This window comes from Pinus tabuliformis, chromosome X (genome assembly GCF_031772625.1).
Source record: "Pinus tabuliformis cultivar Carrire ecotype Pingquan chromosome X, CPIR1, whole genome shotgun sequence".
Taxonomy (NCBI): Eukaryota; Viridiplantae; Streptophyta; class Pinopsida; order Pinales; family Pinaceae; genus Pinus; species Pinus tabuliformis.
Window position 1 is genome coordinate 964,110,555 of NC_142308.1, and position 12,254 is coordinate 964,122,808.

The following is a 12,254-nucleotide window of genomic DNA, read 5'->3' on the forward strand; positions in this document are numbered from 1 at the left end:
TTTGGATCAATTCCTAATTTTATCCTGAGTTTTACGATTAAATCCCGTGTTTTTCATTTTTGAAAAAAATAGTGAAAAACTCAACCGATAACATCAACGAGTTGAAACCCGGATGCGGGTGCCACAAACGAGAAAGAGGGTACGCCACATGGTGACCATGGGCGGCCTCAAGCATGGAAGAGGTATTAACTGCCCTCCGCCGCCCTGGATGGCAAGCGTGAGAGCAAAGGCGCGAGGGGACGGCAATTCATTGCCAGGACGGAGCCCCATTAACTGTTGCAGAGGGGAGTTATGGCATCCCAGGACCGAGGCAAACCAGCGCAGGATAAATATGTTAAGAGTATGGAATGTAACGCATGGAATCAAGGTCGCATTGTGGAACCGGGTCTCTGGACTTCTGCTCTCCAAGCTCAGGCTCAAGAACTTCCGTTGGCAATTGGAGGTAGATACAGAGCGGCAAGGGTGGGTGAAGGTGGTCTCACACCCTCCATATCCTTCGCCCCTGCTCTGTTACGCTCAACGAAAAGCATGGTGCGCCCAAGACAGAGACTCATCAGCCGTCGAGGCTCCGGAAGAGGGGGAACTTCACGGCCTCCGATTGCCAATCCATCCTCAAGCTGTTGCCGTTGTTTGTGCCACCAAGTGGCTGAAGCACACCCCATTCAGTCGACCCAGTTCATGGACGCCAGGACTCCAGATTCGAGCTCTGCCCCGCTACCTGCTTTCGGAACAGCGGTATTCTCTTTTAGCAGTGCTCAGGGAAATTCAAATATTAATGCTCATGTCTCGGTCCTTTTCCTGGAGGTACCGAAAGAGGAAGCTGGGGAGCAACCCCGTGCCCAAGCTCATCATGCTGAAAGTTCCAGAGCTGCTGAGGGAAGAACAGAGGAACAACCTGAACCGGCGGTCGCTCCACCACCGACTCAACCGGCGTCTGCTTCAGGCAAGGCCAAGGTTGATTGGGGACCTCCCCCGGAAGGCGAATACTGGATTTATGAAGAAGAATCGGACGAATAGGCGTCCGCACAATCAAGCTCCTGCCCTCAGACAATGCTCAGGTTTTTTTGTGAATTATTACTCTTATCCTAGGTGCTCAATGTATGTTGGGAATGTCTTTGTTCGGCTTGACAGTTACGTAGTTCTGTGTTTGTCTACGCCCTCGCGAGGGACAACGATGAAGAATTTCCACTTCTCTCTTTCGCCCCTGCGTGGGATAGCTAATTTTGCTTTTTCTGTTCCCCAAAGGTCCAAGGCCCCTGCGTGGGTAACCCGTCTCAGTCATGATGCCCTTGCATGGGTATTTAGTCTCAATGGTATTGCTCCTGCGTGGGCGTTCAGTGTCGAAGAGGTTGCCCCTGCGAGGGTAGTTTTTGTGAGCACTATCAATCCAGAGTGCCATCCTTGGCCTCTGGCGACATGATCTCTTGGTTGTAACTGTTATATCAGGTTTATGTAAATAATAGAAATAGCATAGTTTTAACGATAAAAAAAAAAACATCAACGAGTTGAAAAAATCGTGAGTTCTCAATGTTATCGCAATTTTATCAGGACTTTAGTCTTTTCCACTGTGCTTAAAACCCACCAAGTCTCAAGAGCCTCGGCCTAAAATAAAAAAGAATAACAATTCATGATGATTATAATGAATCTCCTCTCTCCTTTTTATAGATTCTCTTTGGATTTTTCCTCCTAATTTCAATTTTGAGTGACCAACAAGTTTCCCTCCATTTGCCCCAAATTTGACTTTTACTGAAAGTTTCTCTCCATTTGACCCAAATTAACTATTATTACCTAATGTTACCTACATAACATTAAATAATGGCTTCCCCCCTTTTAAATGACTAAAGCCTACAGGGTTAAATAGGCTACTATGTCCTTTCTTGGGCAATTTAATTTGAAGAGGACATTACAACATCTATGTCCTTTCTTGGGCAATTTAATTTGAAGAGGACATTACAACATATGAGCAATGAGCCTGCATATGCCAACTGCAAGCATGAGGGCATTGAGGACAGTTCATATGTGCCAGTAGTTCTTACAGTTCTGTGTATGTGTATATATATGCACTGAAGACAATGCATAAATAAGGGAGAGGAGAATGTACCAGCCCCAACCTGGATCCCCCGAATGATATTATGCATGCACATGTGACACTTCTGTTCATATGCAGACTACAATACAATGCCATTAGACTCAAGGGTGATAAAAATGAAATCATTCAGTCAAAGAACAAAGTTTTTGGAAACTATACAATGAAGCTAAAGTATAAGGCTGGAATGGAGGAAGAAAGAGAAGGAATATGGTAGTGGAAACCTATTTGGAAGTTGAATATCCCTTTGAAAACAAGGATTTTCCTTTGGCTGGCCTTATTTAACAAAGTATTTACCTTGGGAATTTACCATATGAGGACATGGTAGGGTCCATGTACGTGTATTCTAAGTGAAATTAATAATGAGTCTAGAGATCATTTTCCAATACCCTGCCTCCACACAAGAATAGTTTGGAGTGAGGCATTGAAGCTAGCAGAAGGCAAAGGAAAATGGAAGGGAGAATCTATGACTATGACATTGAAGGATGGTATAAGGATAAATCTGTTCAGACCACAACTCATTGCCATGCACAGTTGCTTGGGCAATATGACTAGCAAGAAATGAAATGACCTTCCAAGATAAGGAAATACTTTCAATTCAAGTTTTTCATCAAGTTAGTCTTGCATATGGAGGAATATGGAAACTAGGATTAGTGAAGTCACCTAGAACTCTGAAATTCCCAGAAACAGATAAATCTGTGGCACCGGGTTTTTTGATGGTGCATGCATGTCAAGGAAGTCCAAGGGTATGTGGAGGTGAGGGCATTCTTTTCATAAAGAAAAATCACTATATTTTTTTTAATCTGCTACTGGGGAAGGGAAGGAAAATCATTATATTTTTTTAATCTGCTATTGGGCACGGGATTAACAACAGAGTTGAATTATTTGCATTAACGTTGCTGCTCAAAATTGCTTCGGAAAGAGGAATCTTAAATCTTCAGGGGAGTTCCAAGCTAATCATTGACTGCGCAAAAGAGAAGAAAAGGTTGAAGAACTTTATGCAAACTCCAACTATGGACAGAATGGAAAAACCTATTGCTAACTCTAATTATGGACGGAGTGAAGAAGCAAGGAACAAATTTTTAAAATGTCACCTTCAATAATGTTTTCATAGAGTTAAATGAAAAGGCGGATAAACTTTCAAAAGAGGCTTTACTTCCGCAGAAAGGTCTGGTATATGAAACTGAAACTAGTGAAGAATCCTTCCCAGAAAAGGTTTAGTCCTTATATTGATTTCCATCTGCTCTTCTGAAGAAATTCAGTTTAGTTGCTGAAGTTATGACCGCTGAAGCTAGCCTATAGGCTGTTCTGTTCTTTTGTCCAGTGTCCATTTTTGGTCTGCCATTTGAAAGACTGTGATCTCAGACATAGGATAAGTTTATGATAGTTTGTGTTGATGTTGATGAAAACAGAGAAACAGTTCTCGGGCAGAGTTGCGCAGATAGGTGTTATGTATATTCTGGTTTCTTCTTGAAATATCAACTATAAAGCCTTTTTCTTGGAAACAAATGTAAACCTTACATTTCCAAGAGTTGCTATCAATGTAGTGTGAACCAGAAATCAAAAGAAAAGACCCCTAGATTATTAAAACAGAAAGATACTACCTATCAGGGGTTGATTTCGAGTATAAATCAAATCAAAATGTTACATTACTTATTCATTGGAAGTTAGCAAAATACAGTCAAATTTCACAATGTGCGGAAATTTAACATAAATACTGCTTGTGAACTGTTGCAGGGGAACATTTCCAAAAAAAGGAATCAAATATTAATTTTCCTCTTAGTGGTAGAGATCGTATACACACCTGATAAGATTTTTGGAAGTAATACGCGGAGCCTTAATTGCCGCACCGATAAGACTGCTTCCTGTTGTATATATTCCCCTGATCCCAATGACAGATTCGACCTCTTAATCCGCTAAAAAACGGGGCATAGACTGAAAAACGAAAACCGAAATAGAAAATATTTGATACATACCAGGCAGCGCCCAATACAGAAACCCCGATCGCTATGCCAATACCCACGGCAGAATATGCATAGGGAGATATTTGGACCAGCGCATGTGCCCATGAACTTGATTTCGCCATTATGAGTTCCAATTACTTGCGCGTCAAAACCCGATAATCCTCGACCTATTCAATCTGTTTAATATCAATATTAACTAAATTTGTATACAGTGAAGCCAGATCGGCCTAAATCTGAATCAAATTGAAGCCAGCAGACCACTGACCAGCCTTTCAAAGGGGAATAAGATGGCCGTCCAGCTATAGATCCATAATCAACAGATCATATTCGGTCCCTCCGTCGGTAAATTATGTTTACTTCTCAACGGAACCGTTAGTTGCCGTCAACTTCTTTCCTTTCGTGGGTAGAAAGCGCTCGGGCCTCCGGTTCTGGGTGGACACGCTGCTACAAGATAGGGGTGTTCGATATTAATATGTTTTATTTGTAAATATTACCAGTCTAGATTCATTATTAAGATAGATTTAAATAAGTTTTTATTTTTATTTTATTTTCATTAAAATGTTATATTATTTTACATTATATAGAAATATTTCTAGCATATTATAAATATTAGATATCGGTTTAATGCATATTATAAGTAGTAGATATTAATTTAATTAAGGAATTACATATATATTTATGCTAAAATTATTTTTTTTTTATTTAATTACTTTATTTTACTATATAAAGTTTAATATAAAATAAAAAAGAAAATTAAAATATTTTATTTATAGCCAAAATTGATTTTTAAAATAATGTTATCAATTTTTTTTAAATAATTTTATTCGCAATATCTTTAATATATACATGTATTAGTAAAATATATGTATATTAAGAATATATATTTCTTATTTTTTTATTTTCATTATAATAAATTTTTATTAGTTTATTTCTTTTTATGTGACTTAATTATCGTAGTTATTAATTTTATTTTAAATAACTTTATTCACAATATCTTTAATATATATATATTAGTAGAATATATATTTCTTACTTTTTTATTTGCATTATAATAAATTTTTATTGGTTTATTTTTTTTATGTGACTTAATTATCCTAGTGTGTATAAACTTAATTTTATAAAGATAAATATAAGAATTTGTAAGAAAGAGGTGGAATATTAATCTTTCTTTGCATGGTGTAAGTAGGGGAGTGTTCTTCATGGAGAAAGAAACAAGGTAGATTTATATGTTTGGGATTGGGAAATGTCTTTTATGGTTAAGATTATGTGTTTTCGCTTAAGAGGTCACAGGTTCAAAACTAGAGGGGGTAGAGTATGTATGCCTTCGTAGACTTTAGCAATCAAAATCGTTGCACGAAGGTGGATCCCTTGTCCCACAAACAAGGGGGTCTCATACACCAATTTGGTGTCTCGCTTGGCTGTGACCTTAAAATTGGATAATATTAATAATAATAATAATTTCATCTGAGATTTATTTGTTGTGGCAAGGTCTTTCTATTGTAAAGAAATATGGTATCAAAACATTAATAGTTTTGGAGAATGTTTTGAGGAATTTATAGTGAGAATTAAAGTAAACGATTAATAGAGCCATCCCCTGAGGGAAATGAATTGAACTCCCTCATTCGTTGAATCAAGCATTCTCTCTTACAATTCGACCAGGTCATGTTCTATCACATGAAAAAGTAATTGAATAGTGAAATGGATCATTGGGTTATGATGGCTTCCACCTTAGGCCCTTACATATTAATTAAATATGGGATTCATAATTATACTCTAATCCCTTGATCAAATGCCTCTTAATCCAAGACGCACACACTTCTATCCAATAATGGGAGGTGAAACAAAACAAGGTGTGGTCTTCTTAATTCATATGGCAATGCTCCTTTGTGGTTAATCAATGCAAAGAATTGAACCCTCACATGAAATACAAGATAATTATAAATCTTTAGGTCACATGTGTTGAATAAGTATGGATCCTACAGAGGTTGGTATATGGGTTTGAGTTTTGCAGAGTTACAAGGGTGACTCCAACATTTGAGAGTGGGAATTATGAGTACCTTGGTTTGTGTAAAGGCTTTTGTGTAAGGGAACTCTAGTCAAGCTAGGTTCTCCATGCGGATAATCTTCAGTGTTTTTGCTTGTCAAGCATTGGTTCCCTAGTCTTTCCTTTTGGTTTTCTTTTTATCCTATGTTTATGGTGTATTATCTAGAAATATTCTAAATCATTCCCTTGTGGTTTTTTATTTTCATGTTAAGAACAATTTTCTTTGTTTGGGGTTTGTGTAGCTTTAGTCCCTCAAGGTGAAGGGTTATGAATAACTTTGATTTGAAGGAAGTATGCAAGGTTCTTTGTTGGCATGAGGAAACAAACCAAACCAATAGTGATGCATTAATGATAATTTCCTTTAAACTCAAGAGCTCGAGCCAATCAGTGTCACTCACAACACAAATGTCATGAATCTTCTTATGCAGAAATAATTGATAGATTCTCTATAGGGATAGAAAGAAGTGACGAACACTTGGTCCAACTTCTACATGAGGGGTTAATTCCCCACAAGTCTCGCGGTCCATTCCTAAGGGCTCTATATACACCTATGAGACTACTCCAAGTGCAATTTCTTGAGTTGGGTGTTTCCTACTTTGAAAAAGAAAAGTAGAAAGAACAAAAAAAGAGAATGAAAAATTCTCTACACGTTAAGTGCAACAAACTTCTATCCTAGGTTCTCTCTCAACTAATGGATGCCCATTCTCTTACTTCTAATAACATCTGTACAAGAACTCTCTATAACTAGGGTTTGTGGAAAATCAATACATCCATCATAATCAAAACCCAATGGATATTGAAAATCAAAGTTCCTTTCACACAAAGAGGCAAGAACTTAAGACAATGTGATTGTGAAATATGGGGGAGTAATATGTCAAGCCACAAATGGCGACAAATAGAAAGAATTCAAAAGCACCTAATCACAAGTAGCCTCAAAGTTAAATCACCGGTCTCATGTGATATCCTTTTAGCTCAGGCTAGTATGTTTCCAATTGAGGCGTCAGAGATCATTCAATTGCTAAGTTACTTGAAGAAGGTTGAAAATATGGATAAGCACCGATGGCCCAAATTGGTTGTTGAAGAAGAGCTAAATGGTCGGAAAAAGACATGGATGAAACAAAACAGAGAGTGTTTAGGCAAATGGGACATAAATATGCATGATTGCCCTCACGCTAAGGAAGAGATAAAAAAGTGGGTGTTAGAAAAATTTAGCACTGCCATGTGGACAAAATAGGTAGGAAAACAAAAAGCATATTATGTCAAAGAATTTAACCCAATGTGGAAACATGATGATAAAGAGTATTTGAGTTCCTCAATCGAGTGAACAACTAAAATTTTAATTGCTCCGTTGAGGACTAGCTCCCATCATCTAAGTTGTGAAACTGGGAGATGAGTAGTCCCTAAAGAAGACTAGGATGAATGAACTTGCATTTTTTGCAACCAAGGCGCAGTGGAAACAAAATGGCATTTTATCAAAAAATTTACAACATATGAAGTTATGAGTCATCAATTTAATAGCAACCTAAAAGTAAATAGTCTTAATGAACTTTTTAAAGAGACAAAACTTCACAAAACCGTAAATTTCTTGTTCAAAATCTATAACAGCAAAATCAATCTACAAAAAAGGCTGTAGTAAGTGACCGCGAGTCCTAGTGTATGTCATTAAAACCCATTTCATTTCCTTTCGTTCATTCATATCCACATCATGTTATGCATTGTTGTTCATTTCCCTTTATTATCGGTTAATCCGTTGTTCTCCTCTGTGCAATTGTGTTGTGAGATTATGTGAGAATATCAGGTCTTCGCTGGCTGTTGCGAGAGTAATGGATTGCTTAACCATAGCTAGATAACCCTAACCAAATCTAACGAAAGATAGAGATAACTGCAACACCGAGAGCTGGTGCACACAGCCTCGCATCAGTATGGAAAACTAAGCAAAAGCTGACAAATACACTATCTACTCAAGCAGCGAATTCACGAGGAAGAATACCTGCTCAAGCTATAAGCATGGCACATGTTTTACTCTGGGGAACACCTCCTACGATAGCGCGATATCCAAGATGTAAGTTCTAATACTTGATGTTCAGTCTTCATGTAAATTGCATAATGACATATCTTTGAATAAAGTATTCTCTGTTGATTTGGACATTTTCTATGTCCATGATTTTCGCACTCTACTAAATGGAGAACTGCTTTTAAAATACGGTCGCTGCCGGCTTCTTTATTGTACTTCCCACGGCTTTCACTACTCCTTCGACTGGATAACTTCCAGTAGGGTTTTACTGGCTTCGTTGACCTAGAAACTGCCTAACCGATTGCGCGGAATCGACCCATGGTCTGCCTTTGCCGCTCAGTGATTCCCTCACCTTCTGGCCTAGAAACTATCTAACTGATTGTGCAGAGTCGATCCATGGTCTGCCTTTGCCGCTCAGTGATTCCGTAGCCTTCATCATGTTTTTTCTTCAAATCTCGTAGACAGTAAATTCAATGCAAATTTTTATTTCCCAGTCTCATCCTATTAGGTTCTTCCATTCCGCCTGAAAACAAGAACAAATAATCATATCCTTGCATAAATCTAAAATTAATCAACAGTGAAAAATTCGGACCAAGGCTGCTATCTAAATTTTTTTGACCAGGCAGACAGACTTTTTTTTTTCCGTATAATCTCATATGGGTAAAATACAAGATAATACAACACGTTTAGGAAGAAAAAGCGTAAGAGCTGGATAGCTGCAGCAGGGAGGGAAACCTCAAACTTTGCCACCTCAAAACTTTGACAAAAACTTGAAACTAACTTCGACCTTGAGGCGCTATTGCTATAACACCTAGAACAGTTGCAACACCCTATAGAAGTGGCCAGGCCGTCTTTGGCGCCCCCCAAAGTGGGTTGCTAACTTTGCGGTTGACACTGGCAGCACTTTACACATTATAACACAGGGGCTTATGAGTGCTTATATCGTTCCCTGTGCTGTTCTTGCAATGTGAAATGTCTCAGCTTGTCGAACAGCAAATCGGGGAAAGGAATACAACAAAAGAGCAAAGCAAAATAAAAGGACTAAGTACCAATAATTTAACAAGAAAGAAATGGAACATGTGGATAAAACCAAGCGAAACAACAATAGCTTAAGCAAGAACTGCTGCAACATGGACTACTAGCAAAGAAACTAGGTAAGCATAAACCTCTGCTCTGGGTCAGAATCAGAGCTTTGTTTCTTAACTACATTTTGACTTTTAAGTTTTGAGTCTTGACTAAGCTCTTTTTGTTTCTTTTCTAGCAGTGGACTTTCTATTCAGATCTGTAAGCTCCCCTGTGAGCAGGCAGGATGGACTCTGCTCAACTAATTTGGTTAAAGCAATTCATTTGGCTGTAATCTATGCATTATTTTTCTAGTATTTAGGATGGAAAACTTCCCATGTGAGTTGTCCTGTTGTCATTCCAATGCTATGTTCTTTTAAATGAAAATGGTTTGCATTTGCCTCCAAAGCTCTTCATTGATATGTTTTAGATGGAACTTTACACACATCATTTACAGGGTTAAGCCTATGAATAGAAGCATACCAGTAAAATTCAGTAATTTTGATTCAATTCGATAAATGTGACATGTGACTATGACCGTAGGATAAAAAATTCCATTGCCAGCCGTTGTTGGAAGTTTGAAGCCGAACTATGTTCCAATAATGAAATTTTAATAATTAGCAATTTAGCAATGATGTAGGGCTTGGACAATGTGATTGCAAAGATGTGGATGTGTCCTTTAGCACAAAGATTGATATATTGGAATTTATACATTATTATGGATTGTTTCTTATAGGCAATGTGAATATTATGGAAATAGTTTTTATAGTTGTAGAAGTTATATTAATACACTATAAGATAGATATATTAAATAGTGAATAATTCTCATTATTATTCTTACTTATGCCATATAAAGGAAGGAGAGGAAGGTCGATTAACAAGCATAGTCACCCCACAACCATTCAACCAGTATGTTAGTATGGAATTATTGGCATTTTAATGTGGAGTAAAATCCCAATAAATGAAGGTGCCAATGTAATAGTCAATATTGTAAATAATCATATAAATAACTAAGACTCATTGTAATTAATCACATAAAAAGAATCTCTTATGACAATCACTAATATTTTTAAATATTGTTGATATAAATATTTGAATGTAAATTTTAATAATGTCATAGTTGAGGGTATAGTGGGCTTGAATTTTTTATATCATGTGTTTTATAGACTAATCATATCAGTGTGTAACAATACAATTGGAACAAATGTTTGATTTTTAGAGTTAAATACTTGACATGTACATAGATAGATTATATAACTTGATTCATAGTCATAGAGGAATATGTCTACACATTCTCATTAATAGGATTTAGTAATACATGTATAAATTGACACTTTTCTCAAACTGGTTGTGCAAACTCTCTATGACTTTGTTCTCTATATCTAAAGACTAATCATGGACCTGCTAATGTTACTTAAATCACAACAACCCCTTTTATTGTCCAACTTCTCATGACTCTTTATCTCCCTCTTGCGTCTCATTCTATCCAATAAAGCTTTTGATTTTCTTTTAAAACCCTTTGAATCAATTCCCATAGCTTTTTCTTCCATGACAATCATAAGATTTGTCCTCGTCACTTTAGTCTCCACTATGACATTTTGTCTTGCTTAGCACGCTTCTTATTTCATGTACTTCACATGTGCACTTCCTATCATGCTCTTGTTCTAGTCACATTCTTTATAACTCCAATGACATCAATGCCTTGCGTGTTTTTTTCCTCGAATTGTCATGTGCTCCTTTTGATTGTACTTAGACTATACTACACATTCCCCTTTTGTTTCCATTCTTCAGCTTATGTCACATGCATAGGTGTCATGCTCATTTGTGTAACATTCACATGTGCGATGCTCATATGTGTTGCACTCATGTGTGTTGTGCTTTCCTAGTACATGCGTGGATGGTTGTTTCAAGGATGCTCTTACATTAATTTACCTTTATGAATAAAACAAAATGTGTCCTCATATTGATCCTTCATCCTCATCTTCTACTACAATAGAGTTCCCCTTACAAAGATTCTAATCTCTACGTTAAAAAATATAGTATTTTCTGCATCTTCCCTATTTCCCCTTTTCACTAAATACTTTTTGTGTTTGTGTGCTCTATGTCTTTGTCACATTCTCATCTGTCACTTGTTCAATCACACCCTACTTCCTTGGCATTTTTCTATGTTAGTCTACTTATAGGCTTTCTTCTGTCATTGCTCCATCCTCTTTCACAATGATTGTTAGGGTCCTACCCTAATCTCCCTACTTTAGGCCACCTAAGAGTTAGTTAATTGTTCTATGTGCTCATCCTCTTTGAATAAAGCCTATTCAATAGTAGTGGATAGTTTTTTAATGTAGAATGGTATACTTTATAAGGCCCACTAGTTAGTTGGTACTCATTGGTAACTGGACCACAAGTAGTTAAGGTTTTTCTTATGAAAAAACTATTTAAAAGAGAAGAGACTATGAAATGTTTTTTCTTGTGTTGTTAGTTTGGGGCTTTGGTAGATGGAAGGTCACCCTACCTTAAGGGGCAATTGAACATTTCTTTCTCCCTTCATATTATCAATATACAGGGGGGTCTTTTAGATTTCATCTTATTGTCTCTTGTTTCTTGTTATTTTGTAATAATATATTCACTATATATTTGGTTGTGTTTCAATTTTCATGGTGAAAGGAACACTACAAGTGGTATTATAGATTTTTCCTAAGCTAGCACGCTTCCTAAGTTTAGTAGATTTTTAGGCTAGAGATATGTTTTTGTGTCTCTAAATAACACATTTGATTCCTAAGTTTAATAGATTTTTCGGGTTAGAGACATGTTTCCTCGTCTCTAATAACACAATGATCTATCATTTAATAGGTAAACATGTGGTTGGGAAAGAATACACATAAGAAATATAAATCGAATCACTTTGTTGGAAACCCTTATAACCCCTATTAATACCCTTTCGAGTAGTTTTGCACCAAACAACACTTGTATACAAAATCTCACTTCCATGTACCTTTGAGTATATGAAAGTCCATTAGGTATGCTTGAAACCATCTCTAAATCAATCAATCGACCATCTTGTTTCTATAACGCATCAAGAAAAATACT

At 36.8% G+C, this 12,254-nt stretch overlaps 1 protein-coding gene across 2 annotated transcripts in view; it reads right to left on the reverse strand.

Moving 5' to 3' along the window:
* Positions 1-4,494, reverse strand: part of LOC149142920 (V-type proton ATPase subunit c''2-like) — a 34,024-nt gene extending 29,530 nt beyond the window's left edge. The window contains exons 1-3 of one of the 2 annotated variants that reach the window (XM_089446810.1): positions 4,316-4,494; positions 4,063-4,217; positions 3,891-3,968 (exon numbers count right to left, since the gene is read on the reverse strand). In XM_089446810.1, the coding sequence (XP_089302936.1) occupies positions 3,891-3,968; positions 4,063-4,172 (188 nt within the window). In that variant the 5' untranslated portion in view covers positions 4,173-4,217; positions 4,316-4,494. Of the gene's footprint in view, positions 1-3,890; positions 3,969-4,062; positions 4,227-4,315 lie in introns of both variants that reach the window. The other variant, XM_089446809.1, reaches the window with a different exon arrangement.
* Between the last annotated feature and the right edge of the window lie 7,760 nt (positions 4,495-12,254).